We start from the raw sequence: 24088 nt of genomic DNA, 5'->3' as shown, positions 1-24088 counted from the left end.
CTACTCTGCTCCTTACCCCTTTCTCCTAGCTAAGTTCTCAATCTAAATATCTATTCTTCAGAGAAGTCTTCCCTGACCCCCCTCCTCCCTCTGACTAGGTTGCATCCCCCTGTTATATGCTCCCACAGAACTCATACTTCCATAGCACCCTAGAAAAGACTTGGTTAATGACCTTTCACCTACTAAGCTGTCAGCTCCAAGAAGACAGTGATGGTGACCGTCTTGTACACTGCAGTGATCCCAGTGCTCAGCAGAGTGTCTGACACAAAATAGGTGTTTAATACATGTTTTTAAATGAATGAATGAATTGCTGCTCTTACTTGTTTCCATGAATCCAGCCTGGTTCTCCTTCTAGCATTAACTTCATCTGCTTCTCAAAGCAATGTCATTCATACTTGATCCCTCCTCAAATTCAATCCCCATAATACTCTTTGCAACCTTCTCCTTCTATAAATACAAACACACCTTACGGGAACCCTTATTCAGCTCTCCAGAGGCCACTTCGGTGTGCTTGCACTACCCTAACTCCCAGTCCACAAGCCTTTCGTGCGTGTCCCAGAAACCAAGTTCCTGGAAGCAAGTTAAAAGGCAAAGTGTTTTCTTTTCCTCTTTGGCACACTCCTCCAGGTCACAGAGCTATTTCTCAAATGCAAGACTCCTCCCTGGATGTCCCTGGAAAACCTCCTCACGATTTCATCTTGAGCAAGAATATCCCCCCCACCCCGCAAAAGACCTTGGAAAATCCCACCTCTAAAAAGTGGAAAAGGTTTAGTACGCTCTGGCATCATGTTTTAAGTTCTCCAGAGCCATAGGAGGAAGGAATAGATCCTGAAAATCTTACAGAAGATTTTTACAAATAAACATAGACAACTGTCCATCCAGGATGTCTGGAAGAAGAGAGCTGGCCCCCATGAATAGTCATCACGTTTGGGACCAGGACATGAGAAGCAGGTTTTGTGCTGCTTCCAGAATTGAATGTCATTACATTCCCAGGACATGTTACTGGTTTATGGTGACTTCAGGTCAGAAATATTTAGAGTTGAGTCGGTCCTAGGGAATCTGAGCTGGATGGTTACTTTGTATCACCATAGGATCCCTGATAAGTTCACTGCAAAAAAATCCCAGACCTGATTAGAAGCCTGTGCCGTAAAGTCCCTTTGGCAGAAACTGGTTCTTCAAACAAACAACAACAAAAAAAAACCTGTACCAAGAGTCCCTGGGAAAAAGAGGACCCTACTGGCTGGACCAGGCAGTGAGTCCACCTTACCATCTCATGGAGAAACGCTGCTTCGCCTCTGGCCCCAGGGCTCTCCTGCAGAGCGCTGCATTCCACCTGGCCAGTCTCTCCACCCTCCTCCACCGCCTTCTCTGCATCCAACTTCTTCTCTAATTCACTTGAATGTCGAGAGCCTAGGGAGTGTTCTGAGGTTTTCTTCTCCAGTTGGCCGCCTGGCTCCTGGGGAAGGCCTTTGCTGCATTCCAGTGCTCTCACTGCATCTGGTCCTGGCTTAATATTCTCAAGAGCTGCCTTCTTAGGTACAGATGCTGCAATGAGGATGAGAGTTATCAGTGGAAGGAGACTCCATTCAAGAGAGGCCATTCCCCGCACAGTCTTTGTCCTGGACTAGTTCTGTGTCACATGGATGGAGGGAATTCTCCCAGCTCACTGCTCCCTCACATTCTTTACCCTTTCCTCCTACCAAAGATCTGTCCTCTGGTCCCAGAGTCTCAGACTGTTGGAGATGGGAGGGACCTCGAAGATCATCTAGTCCAGTGGTTTTCGATTGGCAACCATTTGCGCCTCCCCTCTCCAGGGGACATTTGGCGATGTCTGGAGATGCTTTTGGTTCTCACAACCGGGTGGGGGTGGGGGGAGTGGCTACCAGCATCTAGTGGGCAGAAGCCAGGAATGTTTCTAAATATGCTACAAAGCATAAGACCACCCCCGACAAGGATTACCCAGTCCAAAATGTCAATAGTGTTGAGGTTGAGAAAGCTGGTGCTAATCCAATCTTTTGCCTGTTGTCTAAGGTCACAGAAACCTGTGATTTACACCAAGCTACAAAGATGTATTATGATTATGATTGCAGCTTCCTGTGTGACTCTTCCCAGGGGTGATCTGCACATCAGTTTGGCTGTATCTTTATATCTAAAGTGATTAAGCTCTGATCTTAAATATCTACCAAGACACTAGAGAGGGAGGCAGACTTCATGTTTAGCCCCTACTGCCTTGCCTGAGGAAGGTCCTATTTCACTGTATAGGGCTGTTTCCACAATGTAGGATTACAGACTCAGTACTTAGCACAGTGCTTGTTACATAGCAGATCCTCAGTGATATCATTATTGTTTACATTGGAATTAAAGAAACCTGAGTTCAGATGCTAGGTTCTCAATGAATCTTGTAACCTTGATACCATGGCATAATAATATATAATAATGTATTACAGGGCTGTTGTGAGGATAAAGTAGATTAGAGAGGCAAAGCACTTAGTACAGTGTCAGACATACAGTAGAAGCTCAGAAAAGTTTACTGACTGGGAATGAACTCTTCTCATTGCCACTAGTTATGCTGGTGCCATAAGGCCTCTGACCACGGTGCTGGCTTTGAAATCAGACCCAGTAGTAGCATCCTGATGTCAGAACTAATAATGCTTCAGAACTGACAAAGTGCTATTTTCCTCTGCCCATCACGTAGCAGGCTTGTTTTTTGAAATTTAACTTAATTTTTGAATATGTAAAATAACTACAGAGTTGAAAAGTTAAAATTATATAAAAAAGTGGTCTCAGAAAAGTTTTGCTTTCATCCCTGTTGCTTCCATTCTGTTCCACACCCCCCACTGTCTCCTATGGACAACCATGTTTACTAGTTTCTGGTTTATTCTGCCATAGTTCATTTTCGCATATATAAGCAGATACTTGTACCATATATTTTTTATTCCCCACCTTTATTACACAAATTATAGCCTGTGATTTATACTATTCCATGTTTTGCATTTTTTTCACTTAAGAACGTATCTTGAAATCTATGCCGTATTAGTAATATAAGTAGGTTAACTGTTCTTTAGGATGTGGGCTAGTTTGAGTTCCCCTCCAAGTAGAGCCTGAGCCAAGGTCCTGGCAGCAGGTCGCTTATTTGAAAGGTGGTCCCAGGAAGCAGGAGTGAGGAGGTGAGACAGTGATGGGGGAAAAATCAATAAGTGGTTTTACCACAGTGAGCAGCCAGAACTCAGTCCCTGGTGACCCTCTGAAGAACCACGAGGAATGTGCCCCATAGTTATGCCACCAAAGGGTGTACGGCTGGGGCATTAATCCCCCGACTCCCATCTCCTATTGGGTGAGAGCTGCCTCAGTTAACTCTCCATATACTTCTAGGCTTTCCTGAGCAAGGGCTGGGTGAGTTCCTCCCTTCAGAAAAAGCCCCAAGGCAGAAAACCAGAAACACAAGGCAGACACTTCAGATGCAATGCCTTCTGGGTGCAAAGAAACTGTCCCCCACAGATGAGCAAGAGTTTGAGGAAATGGTGCTGGGCCCACAAAACTATGGACTCCATGGGACTCAACTGTGAGTGATGCACCTTAGCTATTCAATCCATCTCCTAGAGGTGGACATTTGGATTGTTTCCTGTTTTTTGCTATTACAAATAATGCCATGATATGCATAAACATTTTGTACTTGTGCAGCTATTTATTTAGAATAAATTCTTGGAAGTGAAACTTCTGGGTAAAAGGGTAATGCGTCAGTGATTTTTTTAAAAAATATATTTTTAAAAATATTTTTTTCCCATTTTACTAAGAACTCTTAGTTGGATGTTTGCCAGCGTCTCTTTTTGTAAAGCTCAGGGTCTTCCATTCATTGACTGTGGACTCTTAAAGTGAGGAGTGGAGGAAGGGTCTGCATGACATGTGAGCTTGTTCAGATCACTCACTGTCCTGCTCAAAGCCCTCCTCACTCTGGCTCAGCCACACATCCCCTCTTCTCCACTCCTCTGCGTGACACTGAGCAGACCTGCTACCCCTGACAGGCCTTATACTCCCCTGCTCTGGTCCTCCCTGAGACTCGACTCTAACCCAGTCTTCAAGACGCTAACCTAATAACACTTCTTTTGGATCCTCCGCAGACCTCGCTCTCCTTCCCTCCACTTCCTGAAGCACTCACTGTAATAACCTGTGCGGTGCCAAGCCATCAGGTTACCATTTTCTTTTCACTTGTATGTGGTGCCCATCCCTGGGTTAAGTTCCTCAGGATAGAGGCAGCATCTATGTCTAGAAACTATCTTCTAAGGGCCTAGGAGTCCAATACATGTGGTTGCTGGATACTTGTAAGCTATAAAAGAGTCTCTGTAGCTCAGAAGGGAAGGGCATTGTCAGGTTCCCAGCATGCGATGCTTTACGCATCCACATTATGAAGTGGACGACCATGGAGACAGAGACTCCTAACGTCCCCTAGTATCCATTCTCTTCCTCATTTTGAAATAGAACCTTCCCTGCCGCTCAGGTTTCGCTAGGTACCTGGCCAACCAGCCAGCGATACTTCTCAGCCTCCCTTGAAGGTCAGCATGGCCATGTGAGTTTTGGCAGATGGGATGGAGGTGGAAGTGACGGGTGCAACCTCTGGGTCCACCCTTAAGTGGAAGCTGCTTGGGCGCCTCCCCTGACCCCCTTCCCACAGGCAGGAATGTGGTGGTGGTGGGGGGTGCTGTTGCGCTCACTTTGACCACACAGGCAGGAACAACACCCCTGGGGATGGCTGAAGGGACCTGGGACCCCAGAGCATCTCCCCGAGCGCATCCACCTACCTCTGGTATGCAAGATAGAAATCAGCTCCCATCTTGTTTGAGCCACTGTGTTTTGTTCTCTATGTGACAGCAGCTTGGCCTGTACCTTAACTACAGAAGTACGGGTTTATGAGATAGGCAAGACATAGTTTTGTAGGTAGACTCCTGTTTCAGATGCACTAAAATATAACTATTTAAAAGAATCCTTTTGTACATTCTTCAGTAGAAGAATGAGGCAACTCCTAATATCTCTTAGGGTAATTCTGGAGTTTGATTGATCAGGCCTCCTTAAATTTATATGGTTACTCTGACCTCCCTCTAATAAGCATTTCTAGAAGGGGACCCAGAGAGTGTTAGTTGTAGCTTGTAAGTCAGCCCTTTCAGAAGGATCCAGTTTGTGGTCCTTTCCCGCCACCCCCCGCCCCGCCCCCCAACCCAAGGATGGAGGTTACCAAGACGTAGCCTTGAATCAGGTAGAAGTCAGATAATTCATTATTATGACTAATTGAATAACCTTTTTTTTCATTCAAAGCGATCAGTGATCTAACTTTCAACACTTTAGTTATAATGCAATACTTACTTGGTATCTCTTACTTTTTGGGTTGCACTGGAATTTTGCCTAGTTTGGCCAAAAGTAGAAGAACGGGTTTGAGCAGAGTGACTAAAAATTTAAATCAGGTAACCTGGAAAATTGTCTTTAATTCTATTTCTTTTTTTTTTTTTTTTTGCTGTACGCGGGCCTCTCACTGCTGTGGCCTCTCCCGTTGCGGAGCACAGGCTCCGGACACACAGGCCCCGCGGCCATGGCTCGCGGGCCCAGCCGCTCCGCGGCATGTGGGATCCTCCGGGATCGGGGCACGAACCCGCGTCCCCTGCATCGGCAGGCGGACTCTCAACCACTGCGCCACCAGGGAGGCCCTTTAATTCTATTTCTTTTACCTATTGCTACCGTACAAAAGAAAGAAAAAATAATTTACTAAGGAAGGTGAAGTTCTTCATTTGGAATAATTATGGAAGAAGATAAGTAACCTACGTGAACCTAACTCCATCAGAGAGAAAGGTGAGGGGCCCTCTGCTGTCGCTGAAACTTTTGGCATCTCCCTCTGGCCACTGGTCCTAGATCCACGTGGCTGCCGCCTACAGGGTGCCCTGGCTGCCACTAATCACAGTCAGGGAAGCAGACTGGAGTCTCCATCAGTGTCTTTCCAAGACCAATTTGATACAGACTGGGTATTCTGAATTACAGAGAGAAGGAAGGAGAGAGGGAAAAAAAGTAACACACTGTCTGCCAAAAACCCCTTGGGGCCTGGGGACCCTCTCTTTTGGAAAGGACAGCCAATCACATAAACGCCTTTGGAAACACTTTTCTCCTCAAAGGCTGCGCTTCCTCTTCTAACCCTCATTCTGTTCCACCCACAGCAGCCCATGGAGCATTCTCCAGACAGGGCATCACTTAATTCCCCTACGTTTTTGCTCCTCTTGTGCCCCATCCTGAAGGGAAGGGGGAGGGGAAAGGGACTGATGTTTACTGAGCATCTTCTGAGGGCCACACCCTGAGCAGGCATTTCATGAATATTTTCCCATGCGGACCTCATCCCAGCCCTTGAGATAGGAGCCATCCCTGCTTTGCAGAAGAGAAACAGGCTCAGAGATATCAACCAGCTGTCACACTGCCCCAAAGTGGTGAAGCTCAGATCTGAATCTGCCCAGCTGGGGTCCAAAATCTATACACTTCTCACAACAGTCAGCACCTCTCAGCCCATAATGCCCTTTTCCATCTTTTGTGCATGCGGAAGTCCTACCCATTTATGAAGGCCCAAATGTCACCACTTCTGAGAAGTGTTCCTGGAATCCTCCTGAGAGGGCTGCTTCTTTTAGATGCCACTGAAGTCCTTTCTGAACACCCCTTTCATGATACTTTGGGTACTTACGCTCTCCCTCATTCAAAAAGCCCAAAGGAGCACATATCCAGACAAAACTCTAATTCAAAAAGATAAACGTACCCCTCCGTTCATAGCAGCACTATTTACAATAGCCAAGACATGGAAACAACGTAAATGTCCATCGACAGATGAATGGATAAAGAAGATGTGGTACATATATACAATGGAATACTACTCGGCCATAAAAAAAAAAAACACAAAATAATGCCATTTGCAGCAACATGGATGCAACTAGAGATTATCATACTAAGTGAAGGAAGTCAGAAAGAGAAAGACAAATACCATATGATATCACTTATATGTGGAATCTAAAATATGACACAAATGAACTTATCTACAAAACAGAAACAGACTCACAGACACAGAGAACAGACTTGGGGTGGCCAAGGGGGAGGGGTTTGGGGAGGGATGGAGCGGGAGCTTAGGTTTAGTAGATGTAAGCTATGATATATAGGATGGATAACAACAAGGGCCTACTGTATAGCACAGAGAACTATATTCAATTTCCTATGATAAACCAAATGGAAAAGAATATAATAAAAGAATGTGTATATATATGTGTATAACTGAACACTTTGCTGTACAGCAGAAATTAACACAACATTGTAAATCAACTATACTTCAATTAAAAAAAAAAGCCCAAGGAAGGTGTTAGGCTACTTCCACAAGCTGACCCTGTGCTGCAGGTGGGTGCAGAGTTTCAGTTTCCCTTTCTAGTTTGTGAGCTTGCTGGGGGAAGGGATTGCATCTTAACAATCGTTTTAACTCTACAGCCCATAGCAAACACGTGAGGGATCATGGCAGAATGCTTAAAAGCATGGATTTTTTAAAAATCTGGATTAAAATCCTGGCTTTTACACTTCCTTGCTATGAGTCCTCGGGCAAGTTAACAGATTCCTCTCTAAGCAAATGGGGGTAATAGTAACTACCTATACCTCATGGAGTGTGGTGAGAAGAAATGCAATAATACATGTAGAACACTTAGGACAGTGCCTGACACCATGATAGGTGATCAGAAAAGCTAGTTTATATTAATTTTTATTTTTGTGTATGGTGTTGGGGTGTGTTCTAATTTCATTCTTTTTTACATGTAGCTGTCTAGTTTTCCCAGCACCACGTATTGAAGAGACTATCTTTCTCCATTGTATATTCTTGCTCCTTTGTCATAGATTAGGTGACTATAGGTGCGTGGGTTTAGCTAATATTAATTGAAATAGAAATATTCTTAAACCACAATGAGCATTTATTGGTTTGTCTCTCAGCCATCCTTTCCTCTCATTACTTCCCTTTTGTGTGACTCACAGTTGGTTGTTGGTTCTCACTCCAGAGACGGCCCAGGGACCCTCAGTTGGCCAATCTTAGAACCCTATTAGTCTGACAACAGTAACTGGTCCAAGGCTGGGCATGTGACCCAAGCAGGCCCAAACACAGAGTCCTCCCCGTGTTTTTTTTTAAAAGGAAATTGGGAGGAGGATGCTCTTTCTCACCGCTAGGGCAGCTAGCCATGTTCTCTGCAGATGTGAGGTAGAAATGTGGGATGGGTGGATTGTGTCTGGAAGAGTTAAATCCCCAGTTCCAGCTCTGCATTCCATTCCATAAGCTTTCCCTCCTGCCTTACATTTACTACTTACTGTGTATTAGACCCTGTTCTGATAGCTTTACATCTATTAACTAATTTAATATTCACAACTTAATATTAACATTATCCCTATTGTACAGATCAAGAAGCTGAAGCATGAAGTGGTTATGTTAACTTGCTGAAGATTGTACAGCAAAATGGCTGAGCCTATACTTGTACCAGGCAGTCTGGCTCCAGAGCCCGCAGTCTTAACCACTTCACTACATTGCCTTGCAAACTCTGTTTAAGCCTGGTTTTTCCTCTCTTGCAATGGAAAGAGACCCTCTCCCTTACTTTACCTGTAGAAGTCTCAACTCCCAGTGGCTTCTCTTCAGGCCAATCTCCACTCTCTGAGCCTTGGAAAGAAAACTCTTCCAGGCTGGAAAGAGACTGTAGCTCCTTTGGGGGGGTTCTGCATGGGGTGCTGTTGGTGCTGATGACGGCTGACACGCGGAGCGGCACGGACACAGCAAAGGGCTTGGAGATGTTCAGGGCCTTGCGCTGGTGACGGGGAGAGGGCTCCACCTGGAAGAGGCTGCTGGTAAAGACAGATTTGCTGGGGCTGTCGTTTGAGGTGTAGAACATACCCAGCATCTTCGGGGCTGCTTGCTCGCTCTCGGGATCCTCGATGGGTCGGAACACCTTCAGCTGCTCAGGTGGGGCCCGGGCCTGAGCGCCCTGCAGCTGGCTTCGGTCACTGCTCACGTCAAAGCCCCCCTCGGCCCCCGTCGGCATCCCCTCCTGGCCCCATTCGCCCTCTTGCTTGCTGAGGTCACATGAGCTGCCAGTGCTAGTCGAGTGCATTTTCGCTGCTGGAATGAAAAATCCACCAGTGGTGACTGTTCGATTGAAATTTCCTTTGGTTTCTTTCCCTAGTGAAAAAGCAAACAAACGTGGTCAGCAGCCTGAGCACACACATCACTGAGCAGCCTTCCTGTAAGGGCAGGCACACGATACTTGAATATTGGAAAGGCACAGCATGATAATAAGGGCATAGCTATCCTAATAAAGACAGGTACATAACATTTGGCTGACAAGAGGAAACATCTCCTTATGTGCACTGAATCTTGTCATAATGCCCTGATAGAACCATTTTGTTGTATCATATGTATCTGTTTTAAACTTTGCAGGTAGAGCAGTTTCCAAAAGAAAGACACTGCTGAAATTGCTAAGCAGAGCAGTCATCCACCAAGCATTAAATGTAGATCATGAAAAAATAAAAAGATGGGAGATGACAGAATGATGTTTGCTCAGAATGAAGATAAAAAGGCCAAAATAACAGAATCTTGTTTCATTTTAAAACTTTAAAACTTATTGTTTTAAGTCTTCTCTGGCAGATGGACCCAAACAGGGGTTTGATTTCCCAGCAAGGAAACAAATGCTGTTCTCAGCTAGTTTCGCCTTTTCTCAGGCTTCCTCCTGCTGATTCAGAGGATGAGAAACTAGAAATGTAAATTCACTAAATGTTAGAAAGCACAGTTGTGAGGAGTGAGTTCCTGACTGACTTAGAAGTGAAGGCAAAGGAGAGAAAAAAATCTGTGTGTGAAATAAATAAGCTGGGAGACAACAAGTGAATTGCCAGGGATCTGGAAAACAATTCCCAACTAGGCACTAAGTGCTACATCTTAGGTAACATTAGGTTTAAAATTCTTAGGAACCACTCTGTAGGAGAAGGGTAATTATCTCCCTTAACACATGAGGAAACCGAGACTTGAGAGGTTAGATAACCTGCCCAATGCCCACGGAAGTGGTGACTTAGCTTTTGGTGTCTTTTTTGTTTTGTTTTTTAGCTTTTGAAATATTAAATCCTGCCAAACTGGGCAAGAACTGCCCCCAAGAGGTTTCAAAGCCAAGCAAATTGATGAATATAAAGGTGAGAAAATGCTAAAAGGATTGAGCCAGCTTAAAAAGATCTCACTGAATATTTTACAAGTTTAGTATTATTTTTTGAAAGTTGTTCTAAAGATTTTGTTTTGTTTCAGGCTGCCTCATTTATCAAAGAGCAACATACCTTGTATTAAAGGGATTCGAAAGTCATGGTACAATCATGGGGGAGTTTAAACAGTCTGCTGCTAGGGAAGCCCTGTGTCTTGCCAGTTGTAGCAGTGCTTGTTGGCTGCTTAACAAAAACAGAAGCAAGGGCTACAGGCAAGTCAGCCCTTAAGGCTGGAGCTGTAAGAACTCACATGGTGAGGTGCCGCTTTGGTGACGGGTGTCACCTGGCATGCAACTGTATGTACATCTGCTCCAACCAGCAGTGACCAGCTACGTGCCAGGCTGGTGCCTGTCTGTGTTTATTGATGAATGAAGGAATGAATGACTCTACCAACGCAAAATCATGACTTGACAAACACAATGAAGCTAATGCCTACGGAAACACCTAAATTCAAAACTCTTCTTTATGCCCCGGGGGGAGCCTCTTCTGCCTTAGTTTTCAGGTGTTGCCCTTTTACCTGGCTCAGGATTGAATGCAAGGAGGCTGCTGTCTCCAGCTGTGGGGAGATAGGCTGGAGAAAGAGGCCTCGTGGAGTAGCGGAGGTTACTGCAAGGGCTGTGTGCGCCCCTTGAGTTCCGGAAGGTCGGAGGGATCTGGGCCTGGGGGATTGTGTGTGGCCATGACTGGAGATGAGCAGGGTGTGCGGTTTAGGAAGGCAAGTCTGGTGTGGGAGCGCCAGTCTCGCAGTTGTAATCCCCAGGTCCAAATCCAACTGAAAAAATCTCACCTTCCACGGGCACTGAGCACAGCGAGTCCATGCTTTTAGCTGGTCGGATAGTAGCCTTTTCCACTAAGGACAAAAGAAAAAATATCCCTGATGAGTGCTTGTTCAGAGAAAGTGTTTAGAACAATAGGTCAGGCTGTAAGTACAAAAAAGAAATTTCTTTAGGAAAGTTTTTCAAGTATTTATAATTTTCCCCTTTGGAAAATATTCCCCACTCCACCTTAGATGTTCCTCCTTTCTTGGTGGGACTGACTGACCTTATAAAAATAGGGCATTTGTAGATCAAAGGTTTATTAACATTTTACAGATAAAGGTAGATTACAATTTTGTCACATAGCTATTAACAAATGAGGAGTCCTGAACCCGATTTTATTGTACAGAAAAGACTCAAAGATTCATCCATGGAGTAGAATCCATGGGGCTCCAGGCAACCCCTCCTATCTGCCAGGCCAGAGAGCAGAATTCTTGGCTGCAGCCACATCGCTCAACACCCAGGAATTTGGTACAACAGGTGAGAGCGCGCCCAGGGGTACTTTTCTCCCTTCCTCCCATGTGTCACCTTTCTCCACGTGCAGCTCTGCTCTTTGGTGTCTGCAGCCTGGTTGCTCCCCCAATGCTCTCACCCACCAGCCTCACCCTGGAGCAGATCCCAACCAAACAAACCTTTTCTGAGCACCTGCTGTGTGCCCGGTAGACGCTATGCATCTTTGTTAAGCCACCCAAGTAGGTTTTCAGAAGAGTACGGTTTAAATAAATAAAAACGTATTATTTCAGGCATAGGCTTAGGCACTTTCACAAACATCATCATGTCTTTTCAGGAAGGCTCCCAGGGCAAACTTGCTAGGAGGGGAGAGAGGGCAATTTAGAAGCTGACCGGGAGCCCCAGGACTTGTGGCTTTAAGGTAACTCTGGATCCAGGCAGATCTGGCTTTGAATCCCAATTCTCCCACTTTTGGGACTGTGTGACCTCAGAGAAGCAACTTACCTTTTTGAAACTTCAGTGTTTTGGTATGAAAAGGAGGAACAGTAGAGCTGTTGTGAGGATGAAATGAGTAGTGCATATAAAATAGGTTGCATTAACCTAGAATAAATGCTCAAGAAGAAGTAACTATTGTTTATGGTTGTTGATGTTATTCAAGATAAACTAGGGCTCAGCAACAAGGGTAAACTCAGGAGATGGTTCTAAAAGAAGCACTCAGTGTTGGCTCTAACCCAAATCGGGCCCTAACTCACACTTGCTTTGTCCCTCTTTTAAAGATCCTTTTTTCCTTCTTGCTCCAAACCCTGCTCCTTCTGAGAGGCTCTGAATTAGCCCCTTGGCCTCCCAGGCTCTGGGCTTCTCTCTGCCTGGGTCCCACTGGGCTCTGGAAGGACACAGCAACGTTCACCCAAAGCCTTGGTGACGCCAAGATTGCCTTCCACCTCACTTCCAGAGGTAAGCCAGAATTCTCATTCTTGGAAGATGGACTGTTCCCACAAGTTTACAAAATGACTTTTTTTTTTAACATCTTTATTGGAGTATAATTGCTTTACAATGGTGTGTTAGTTTCTGCTTTATAACAAAGTGAATCAGCTATACATATACATATGTTCCCATATCTCTTCCCTCTTGCGTCTCCCTCCCTCCCACCCTCCCTATCCCACCCCTCTAGGTGGTCACAAAGCACTGAGCTGATCTCCCTGTGCTATGCGGCTGCTTCCCACTAGCTATCTATTACAAAATGACTTCTAAAACTGCCTGGCCAGCCTCCCTTCATTCGTGTATTCTTTTTTTTTTTTTTTTTTGGCCACACCATGCGGCTTTCAGGATCTCAGTTCCTGACCAGGGACTAAACCCAGGCCATGGCAGTGAAAGTGCCGAATCCTAACCACTAGACCACCAGGGAACTCCCCGTTCGGTATTCTGAGACAAGATTTTGCCTTTGTTTTCCAAGAGCTGCATTTCTTGGCCTTCCTCTGGGTTTCATGTATCACCCTTCAGGGGTAGTGACCAGGTGACACTGAGTGTCACGGAGGATGGGTAAGCGTTCTGGTTGCAGGGCCATCAGTGTTCACCTTTCCTGCTGGACCCTCTTTCTGACAACACAGCTCCTTCTGGTCCTGGTGGCCACAGTAGCTGCTTTTGGGAACAGTCTCCAAGAATTCCCTGGCTCCTTGTCTGGATAGAAACTAAGCACTCAGAAATCCTTGGCCTATGACTAAACAATCGTCCTTGGTATTTGGGGGGGACTGGTTCCAGGACCGCCACGGATACCAAAATCCACGGATGCTCAAGATCCTTATGTAAATGGTGTACTGCAGTCGGCCTTCCCTATCCACAGGTCCTGCATTTGCGGATATGGAGGGCTAACTGTATTTAGATTATATTTTTCTGTCTGGGACCTTGGCCTCATGGAAATGCATCCACCAGTTTTCTTTGGGTCCTTGGGTTCCCCTCTCTTGGTTTATCTCTATGGCTTTATTTCCCTACTCAAGGGAGTTCACTCTGGAGGGTTCCCTGCAATCTTCCTGTTTGATAATATACAAATTCCAGTACACCAGTGTCTGGGAGACTCCAAAGTTTATGCATCTCCATTCAGTCAATACCCAAGTTTTCCTTATCCTTTAGTATTTCCTATTTCTGTTCCATTTTCTAAACATGGTTAAACATACCTTCACCTGCCCCCGCACCAAAAAAAAACCCCAATACTATATACATGGTGAATCAATTTTTTAAATGCTCTTAAATATGGAGTTTTAAAAAATTATTTATCAATAAATATGTTAATCCACTGATTTCCTTTTTTCACATGCATATTTCAACGAATAGCAAGCCCACGTGCCATTTACAGTGACCATGCTGGTGGGTTATGACCAGAAAGCTCCCTACTCCCTACCCCCCAGTCTTTAGCTTCTAGGGATCCAGCAACACTCTTCTGGTGAAAAGCAGCCACTCGGGCAGTCGTCAAGGTCACAGAGAGCCACTTATATTGACGCTGATGGTTCTTTCATTTCACCCCTGCATCCCATCAAAATTCAGCCAGTTTGATGAACTCTCTCTGATTAGCTTATTCATGAGATAGCAGTGGTTTTCAACACCGGCTGCATGTCAGAATCACCTGGGGAGCTTTTTAGACATTACCAGTACTCTGACTTCACCCCAGAACTCCTGAGGCCGAGCTGCTGTGCGTGTGGACCATACTCTATGGCCGAGCTGAGAAGCTGGCCAGGGACAGCCTGTGCATTCTGGGAGTCTACCGCTGTTTGATCCAGCACCTGGGGCTTCTTCCTTTTGAAAACCACATGGGGGTGGAAATCTTCATAAGTCAAGATCAAAGAAAATCATTTAATCTATTTTTACTAGATTGTTTTCTTCTATTTTTTTAACTTTTTGTTACTCGGGGAACCTCTTTCATTGTGTCACTGATTCTGTAACTGAAGGGCTCTCTGATGTGCTTCAGCAAATCTGTTATTAGATCAGGGGTTTCCTGCCAGGTACTCCCCCCTAAATTTTCCTTTGAGAACCCTAATTTCTGATTTGTATCTGCTCGACCATACCTATAGCAACCTGCCCTCTTCACCTGGCCATCTTGCCATTTTGTGAAAGACGTTTTTCCCTATATAATGAATACTGTAGACGCCTACCCAGAATCCATTTCCCTTTCCCCTTCTCACAGAGCCCTGTACATCTTGGGCGCATCTCATTCCTCATACAGGGGTGTAATGCCATTCCTCATGCCAGTGATTGGTTCAGGAACCCAGGCCTGAGCCAGTCAGACAGGGCACTCCCGTAGCCATAGGGATTGACCCTTGTGACTCAGTGAAGGCTACCATTGTGGGGTGGAGGGAGGCGGGCAGACAGACACTTAACTGGGGTTTCCGGGAAAGAAGGGTCCCTGCCCTTAGGAGCAAGCTACCAGAAATGATGTTCTTTCTCCTTCTGGATATAGTGAGAGTCAAAGGTAAAGCCTAGAACTACTGTAGCCACTTTGTGGAGGCAAAGGAAGCCAGTCTGGGGATGAGGCTGACCGACAGAAGAGGGCACAGCTGAGGAACACGTGGGAAATGGAGACAGAGCCACTGTACTAAACCACCCCTGAAGCCTTCCCTACATCTGGATGTCCCAATAAACTCCCTCCTTGCAGAAGCCAATTGAGTTGGATTTGTCATTACTTACAGCCTAAACCACTGTACTTGCTATACCCTGTGACATCCCTCATTACTCCAAGAGGCCAATGTGACAATTTCTAACATCTGTGCTTTATGATCCTTGGAGTACAATTATCACTGGGCTTGAGGAAGGTCCTTAAAAATATTACCTCATTTTTTCCTATTGGCATTAGTTTTTCCTCCCAAATCTTTATTATTAAGAATTTCATACATTCAGAAAAGTTGAAGACCTCTAAACCTATTACCTAGGTTGACATTTGCCACATGTCTGCTGTATCTATCTCTTTTTATCTATCTGTCTACCTACATACATATGTTTTGCTGAATCATTTGAAAGTGAGTTTCAATATTTTGACACTTCATCCTTAAATACTTCAACTTTAGCATATGTCTCCTAAGAACCATCAGCACACTATGAGAATGTACTATTCTTCAATATCATCTAAAATCCAATCTATTTGTCCCCCAAATTATCTTTTGTAGTCCTTTTTTTTTTCAAACTAGTATTCAATCAAGTTTGCTCATTACATTTGTATATTTACCTTTTATTACTTGCTTTCATAACAACTGCCCTCATTTTTAAAAAATCATGCTTTCAATTTATAACACTAAATGTCTTTGTGGCAAATTTCTATGGCCTCCGCTTTCTGACATAATATTCAGCCGGACTGGTTATATTCCCCATTATATAGTGGTTCCCTCAGTTTCCTCCTGCATCAATTCCTATTCACTACTCAGATATAATTCCCACAGGGCAGCATTCCTATTTAAAAATCATGATCCTGGGGCTTCCCTGGTGGCGCAGTGGTTAAGAACCCACCTGCCAATGCAGGGGACACGGGTTCGAGCCCTGGTCCGGGAAAATCCCACATGCCATGGAGCAACTAAGCCCGTGTGCCACAACTACTGAGCCTGCACTCTAGGGCCCACGAGCCACAACTACTGAGCCCACATGCCACAACTACTGAAGCCCATGAGCCACAACTACTGAGCCTGCGCTCTAGAGCCTGTGAGCTACAACTACTGAGCCCGTGTGCCACAGCTACTGAGCCTGCACTCTAGAGCCCGTGAGCCACAACTACTGAGCCCACGCACCACAACTACTGAAGCCCGCGCACCTGGAGCCAGTGCTCTGCAACAAGAGAAGCCTCCTCAATGAGAAGCCTGCGCACCGCAACGAAGAATAGCCCCCGCTCAACACCACTAGAGAAAGCCCGCGCACAGCAACAAAGACCCAATGTAGCCAAAAATAAATTAAATAAATAAATAATTAGAAAAATAAAAATCATGACCCTCACCCTGGGGGAAAAGGGACAGATCTTCCTTACAGTAGAGTTCAATTAATAAATGTAGAAGGAATGAAGGAAATGGAGAATGACCATTTGGCAAACACCACAGTAATAACTGTTGCAGACAAGAACCACTGATGGATGTTAAAATGCATGGATGAAAGTATGATGAAAAAAGGATATTTGCATAGTCTGAAAATATCTCCCACAAGATACTTATTAATTGCAAAGGAAAAAAATAGTAACTTTACAGGGACAAACCTTGTAGATAGCACTTTAACCAAGTGCTCAAAACTGACATTACCAACAATAAAATATTGACTTCATGTGCCCCCTGATATGACACATTGAGACATAACCTCAATCTAACCATGAGAAAACATCAGACAATCCCAATCTGAGGTACATTCTACAAAATAAATGGCCAAAACTCTTTCAGAGTGTCAAGGTCAGAAAGACTGAGGGACTGTCCTAGGTTGGAGGATTAAAGAGGCATGACATCTAAATGCAATGCAGGTTCCTGGACTGGATCCTGGACCAGAAAAAGGACATCAGAGGGACAACTGGCCAAATATGAATAACATCTGCAAATTATTTAATAGTATTATATTGATATTAATTTTCTGGTTTTGATCATTGTATTACAGTTATCTAATATGTTAACATTGGGGGGAGCTGTGTGAAGGGTCCACAGATTCTCTGTGTACTATTTTTGCAAATTTCTTGTAAATCTAAAATTATTTTAAAAAACCAAAAAGACTCTTCAGTTAATTTATAAGTTTCTCTTTCAGGGTTAGTGAGTTTGACATAATCAAACCAAAGACTTAAGAAGCAGAACTGAAAAAAAAAAAAATATATATATATATATATATATATACCTTATAAACATAACTGCTATTGATTCTTACCTGAGAGCCTCTGTCCTCTCACAAATACACTCCCATTTCTACTCAGCTTTGATTTAGAGTCTGATCCAGAACGTCCCAGGTTAAATATTGATTTCCACTTCTTTGATTTACTGGAGAGCTTTCTTCTAAAGGAGCCAAGCCACAGGGGGTTAGTTTGGTAACTAGCTATTTCAGTGGGACTTTTAAACTAAGAAGGAATACCCCAAACATGTTCTTCATTATGAACAGCTCTGACATATCAGGAAATTCCTCTCTAAAATCCAAGTTGAGCCTGACTCTCACCCTGTCTGGGAATGCCCATGATGACCAAGCTAGGTTTTCATGAGTCAGAGTGAAGGACCACATTCCCCAGAGGAAGGGACAAAGATGTGCTATTACAGGCAGGGGAGGGGGCAAACAGAGACAGGGGTCGGTGGCAGACTCAGAGGTCACAAGCAACCACAGTTCTGGGAATTCCGGTAAGCAGTTCAGTCCTGGGTTATCAAAGATACTTATTTTTTTTTACAGGAGTAAACACTAAAGGCCAGAGACCTCAGTCCTGTTATGCTCCTTGCACTGCAGCCACACTGCTGGGACATCCACAGGCGAGGAGGGGGCTCGGGTAGACTTCAGTGGACTGCAAAGGGGGTGGATGAGAAAGCAACTTAGAAGAGAGCCTGGCCTGGGAGAGCTGCAGGCTGCTGGGTGTGGTCAGCGGTCACTGCAGAGAAAGGCAGAGGGTAGTCACTGTGTTTCTGGCTTTGTCTCTCATTTCTCTGATGAAGCAGGGAAAGTTGAGTGCCAGACTGGGCCAGAGGGCCTGGTGCCACCAGGGTTCATCACAGAGGCCTTGCCTGGCTCTCGCCGGCCTTGCTCTCAGACTTCATAAAGTTCCAGGATGAAACCCTGCAACCTGTGGGCTCCACGGAGGACCTTTTCTCTGCAGGGTTCTTATAGAACATCCAGGTCTCAAGCACAGCATGATTTTACAGTCCATCAGAGACAGATCTGCAGTGCTTAGTGGTTTCTATTGGATCTGGCCTGACGTTTTCAAGCACTAGGCCTTGGGGTGGATTTTACATAATCACATACCTTGAGGTATGGTATGAAGGCACAGAATAAGTGAACTTGATTGTCCTTCAGAGGTAGTCTTCCTGACCCCTGAGTGGAAGTCTTATTCTCCAGGGATTTAGGGGGGAGGGGCAGTGGGGATCAGTCTTTCGAAACAGAGAGAGAGAGACAGAGAGAGAGAGAGAGAGACAGAGAGAGAGAACAATCCATGCACTTCAGGAAGTAGAGGGGTTTCTCGCCAGGTGAGTCCCAGGTGCCCTTCCCAGAGCACACAGTGTGACAGGCGCCCCCTACCCCTGTGCAACGTGGCAGCACTCTTTCTCCCTCCCCAGGGGGAAACAGCCTCTCCATCGTGTGGAGGACGCTGATAAGAGGTCTGAGAGGTCTGTCTTCATACCTCCTTTCACTGACCAAACAGCGAGGTGGACACTCTCCAGTGAAAAGATTGCCTTTTGGCTCCTCCACCTACTGTCTGCCTAGGATTTCGGACCCCTGCTTCAGTCACTGCCTCCTTTTTACAGTGGGGCATGGGGGTGGGAGAGGGATGTGTGGAGACCAGGGTTACCACAGAATAAGTGAGAAGGAGAAGGGAGGGAAGACAGGAATGAGAATGGTGTTTGTTTTTGGAGGGGAGGGAGGGCTCTGACAGGTAAGAGAGGAGGAACAGAAGCCAGGATGCACGTCCCCAGGTGCCATGTCCCCAGAGGTCTCAGTCCAGAGCGATGCCCTCCGCTCATCCCTACGCCTTCCATAGGTCCCATGGGAGGTGCAGGATGGGAGGAGGGGCTCAAGTTTTTGTGTTTCGCAACCTTCCTTTTGAAAATGTCAAGCTTATTTTGTCTCAGTTAAGGAGTAAAGGGTTTTAGTTCTGATTCTTGACACCTATGAGCCCCACCCACACCATGGTAACTAGGGATCTCCGGTGGGAACTCAAGGTCTTGATGACTTCGGGGCAGTGAGTGAAGGCATCAGCCGCTGGTGAATGTCGTGGAGGCAGCTCCCTTCTCTTCTGGAATGCTTCCTTACCCCCTAACCCAGACCACACCCCCAGCCCATGCTGCTATCACAGCCCTGAGACTCTATCGCTTCCTCCTCCGTCCCCCTCCACCTAAACATCTCCCAGAACTTGGAAGAAGGACACTTACTTGTTGTCTGGTAACTCAAGGACAGTGTGGAAGAGGGTGCCCATGGGAGGGACAATCTCAGGCAGACTATTCTCTCTCCTTTCCTTCCGGGCAGGGTGATTAGTAGCTAGGCTCCGGGCCTGAGCTTCCTCCAGACTCACCAACTTCATGGGCAGGGAGAGGGCTGGCAACGTCAGGCTCTTCATGATCGGCCGGTTTTCTGTAAAGAGGAGAGAAGAGCTCATAGACCTCCTGGGAGGAGGCCTGGGCACTGGCTCCAGCCAGAGCCCCCATCCACAGCCCCTCCATTCCTGACCTCCTGACCGGGGCTTCTCCTGGGCGTGGTGGGGTCTATAGGGCAGAGACTACACGTGGGGATCTGACAGCCCCCCTGGCCGGACCAACCAGGGGGCACACAGGGGCTTCAGAAGGCAGCCTGCATTCCTGTACTTTTCAGACTATTCATTCATTCATGCACACAACAAATGTATTGAGCACTTACTGTGGGCCAGAGTGACGGTAGTGGGTATTTGCCCCTGGGAACTGCCTAATGCTTTGGTCAGGTGAGAATGTGTGTTCAGCCACAGAGGCAGCCTCACTCATCTAGGGTAGGGCAGGATACTGCCCCTCCTCTCCGCAGCTGGAGAACATAGGCTCCAGGGGAATTGAAGGTTGGAGCCTCGACTTTCCTGAAATTACCTAGCCTTGTATCTCTGCAGTAGAAAGACATTTTATGGCTATGCTATTCCCTAAGAGATAAGTGGCTTTTTATTCACTACCTAATCATCTTCAAGTGTAGGCAAGCCAATTCTTTCCTTGTAAGTTTTTTTAAAGAATGGAAGTGATGATGACAGATCAATGGTGTCCACGATTATCTCTTTTCTCCAAGTCAATTTTTTTTTTTTCAAACTGGGGCAATCTTGTATCCCTTGTCTCCAGCCAGGGACACTTGACAATGTCTGGAGACATTTTTAGTTGTCACAGGTGTGTGGGGGAAATGCTACTGGCGCCTCATAGGTAGAGCCTAGGGATGCTGCTAAACATCCTACAATACACAGGACAGCCCCTCGACAAGAATTATCCAGCGCTAAATGTCAACAGGGCCAAGGCTGAGAAACTCTGATCTAAGCAAAAATGAAGAGGTCTAAGTTTGCCTCTACTTAGTATTTTGGCAACCTTGCCAGTTTTCTTTAACTCTGGAAGGGGTAAAGAGACTCAAGGGTAATTTGGACCAATTGACACTAAGAAATCACTTTTGGTATAGGACTCAGCTAATTTTCAGAAAGCACCTCGGTGGTGGTGCTATTTCTCTTTGCAGAGCGTGACCCTCTCTGAGTGAAATAAAACCACTGACAAAAGGCCTTGCAGACCATGTGACTGTATGTGACTCTGGGGCGTTTCCAAGGAGGAGAGCATGGCCGTCATTCAGCAGGACTACAATTAGATAAATCTGTGATCCTAAAGATGTTTCAGTGAAGTTTCCAACTTTTTTTTTTTTTTTTTTTTCTTTTTTCTTTTTGCGGTATGCGGGCCTCTCACTGTTGTGGCCTCTCCCGTTGCGGAGCACAGGCTCCGGATGCGCAGGCCCAGCGGCCATGGCTCACGGGCCCAGCCGCTCCGTGGCATATGGGATCCTCTCAGATCGGGGCACGAACCCGTATCCCCTGCATCGGCAGGCGGACTCTCAACCACTGCGCCACCAGGGAGGCCCCTGAAGTTTCCAACTTTAACCCAGTTTTCCCACTGAATCCAAAGGAGATTAAAAATATTTAAATTTTATTGACTCAATATTTGTTCATAGATCCTAGGTTATGTATGACTTTTTTTAACTTAATTATTTATTTACTTAAAACATTAAATCATTCTGGGAGCAACTGGAACAACAAGAAAAACATAAAGCGCAGGATCAGGAAACCTAGCACCCACCTCTTGCCATGGTTGCAGGCTCCAGTATACTAAGGCCTACTCATCATTTCTGCTTAGATGTTCGATAGGCATCTCCAGCTTTACATCTCACCACAGAGCTTGTGATTTTTGCTCCTTATCTCGAAACTGGTACCTCCTCCCATCCTCTCCAAATCGGTAAATAGCACCATGGATCACCCAGTTGTGTAAGCCAAACCTGGAGTAGGTATTTTTCGTTGATTCCTGTCTTTGATGTACCCCTTCTCCCCCACATCCAGCCTATAAGCAAGTCCTGAAACTCTACCTCCAAAATATATCCTGAATCCAGCCACTTTCCTCCTTTCCACTGCTAACATGCACAGACAGTCCCCAACTTCAACAGTGGTTCAACTTACAATTTTTCGACTTTAGGATGGTGTGAAAGCAATATGCATTCAGTAGAAAGCGTACTTTGAATTTTGATCTTTTATCAGGCTAGTGATATTCTGTACAGTACCCTCTTGTGATGTTGGGTGGGCCTCAGCTCCCAGTCAATCACGCGATCCCAAGGGTAAACAGGCAGTAAACTTATAACCATCCTGTTTTTCACTTTCAGTACAGTATTCAATCAGTGACATGAGCTCATCAACACTTTATTATAAAATAGGCTTTGTGTTATATGATTTTGCCCAACTGTAGGCAGGCGCAAGAGTTCTGAGCACGTTTAAGGTAGGCTAGGCTAAGCTATGATGTTCAGTAGGGTAGATGTATTCAATGCATTTTCGACTTAATGATATCTTCAACTTATTGAAGATACGTTTATTGGGACGTAGGTTGAGGAAGATGTAGTCCAGTCCACCATGATTTCCCTCCTGACTTCTGCCATAGCTCCTTAACTGGTCTCCCTGCTTCTAGCCTTTCAGTCTCTGCTCCACACAGCGACCCAGATGCTCAGATCCCACACGCCCTGCTCAAACACCTCCAGTGCTTTCCCCAGCACAGAGGACAAACCAGACTCTTAGTATGACCGACTAGGACCTTCCATCTGCTTTCCCTCTCTCCTCTTTGCCCACTGACACAGTGGTCTATAAAAATATACAGTGAAATTTTTTCAATGTATACTCCCATTGTATACACATATATATAGTTGTAAATTATACATATATACCACTGTATTTGTTTTATGTGTAATAGAAAACATACAACATCATAGAATTACAAAGTATACAATAAAACCAATGGAAAAGAATTCTAATAGTTTCTTCCAACACCCATACTTTGGTACTTTGGTGTCCCCTGGGTGGGGCACCCCACTTTGGAGACTGCTTTTCTGTAGCTACACTGGCTGACTTTCTGCCACGCGATGAGCTCCTTTCCACCTCAGAGCTTTTACACTCCCTGTTCTCTGTGTTTGGAACGTTAATCCCCCAGATCCTCACATGACTGGTTTCTTTTGTCATTCAAGTCTCAGTTCAAAGATCACTTCCTCGGAGGCCATGTCCACTCTGTACCAAAATTATACCCCCAAGTCATTGACCATCGCATTATCCTGCTGTACTTTCTTCCTGGCATTTATCGTCTTTGAAGTGATAATGTATTTATCTGTAAACTTATTTATTGTTTGTCTTTGCAACCAGACTATAGCTCTATGCACGGCAGCGGCTTTGCCGTTTTGGACACTGTCCCCAGTGTCTGGAACAGTGTCTGGCACATAGGAGGTGCCCGATACTACATATTTATGTTTTAATAAACCTTGGCATATCACAATCTCTCTGGCCTCATTGCTCTCATCTATCAATTAAAGGTGTTGGATTCTATGACTTCTAAATTCTTTCTAATTTGACGTAGAAACCTATTTCTAAATCTCAAATTCCAGAGTGTATGACTTATTCCATTTTGTGTAAACATTAAGTATGGTACCAAAGTCAATAAGAATTCATAACAAGAACACTTAAATGAAATGCACTGAATAATAATTATTGGAGGCAATCAAGAGTTAAAGGCTCAAGAGGAAATTGGATTTCAATATGCAGGACAAAAGCTGATTAAGGCAATGGTCATAAAAAGAACAGGCATTTCCAGGTTGGAATTAGAAACATCCTTAACACTAACAGTCATGAATGGAATCTGCTGTCAAGAAGAACATTTCCCAAGAGTCATTAATTCTCCACAATGGTTTATTTATCTGTTTAACTATTTTTTCCTCTCAGAGTCAGCACAAGGTAAGGAAAGAGCGCAGGCTGGAAGATTTAGGTTCAGTGTTCAGTCCTACCAGACACTAAGCTTTTCTGGTTGTCTGGTTCTTCACGTATAAAAGAGGGTTGATAACTTTATGATGGTTGTTGTGATAAGACCACGAGATGATATATTTGGAGCACCTGCCATGGTTCCCGGCACAGAATAAGTCCCCAATAAATTACTGGTTGACTCAAAAGGATGAATGAATGAAAGCATATTATTTCTCCTTTACTTTCAAAAAGGATTTATATAGCTTACAATAAAAAATACATCCGTAATGTGCGAGTTAAAATAAAGATAAAAGAAACGTCAGCCACTCCTAAGTATATAGCCAAGAGAATTGAAAACATATGTTCACACGAAAACTTGTACATGACTTCACAGCAGCAT

The 24088-nt window shown here is 45.0% G+C and overlaps 1 protein-coding gene across 1 annotated transcript in view; it reads right to left on the bottom strand.

Moving 5' to 3' along the window:
• ARHGAP31 (Rho GTPase activating protein 31) overlaps window positions 1-24088 on the bottom strand; it is a 114658-nt gene that overhangs the window by 5962 nt on the left and 84608 nt on the right. Inside the window, exons 7-11 of the mRNA XM_060098971.1 lie at window positions 19598-19796; window positions 17403-17527; window positions 11060-11122; window positions 8636-9208; window positions 1268-1545 (exon numbers count right to left, since the gene is read on the bottom strand). Of these exons, the coding sequence (XP_059954954.1) occupies window positions 1268-1545; window positions 8636-9208; window positions 11060-11122; window positions 17403-17527; window positions 19598-19796 (1238 nt within the window). The remainder of the gene's footprint in view (window positions 1-1267; window positions 1546-8635; window positions 9209-11059; window positions 11123-17402; window positions 17528-19597; window positions 19797-24088) is intronic.

Source organism: Mesoplodon densirostris, chromosome 5 (assembly GCF_025265405.1).
Source record: "Mesoplodon densirostris isolate mMesDen1 chromosome 5, mMesDen1 primary haplotype, whole genome shotgun sequence".
NCBI lineage: Eukaryota > Metazoa > Chordata > Mammalia > Artiodactyla > Ziphiidae > Mesoplodon > Mesoplodon densirostris.
The sequence above is the reverse complement of the archived record's forward strand: the minus strand, read 5'-3'. Positions and strand labels throughout refer to the sequence as shown.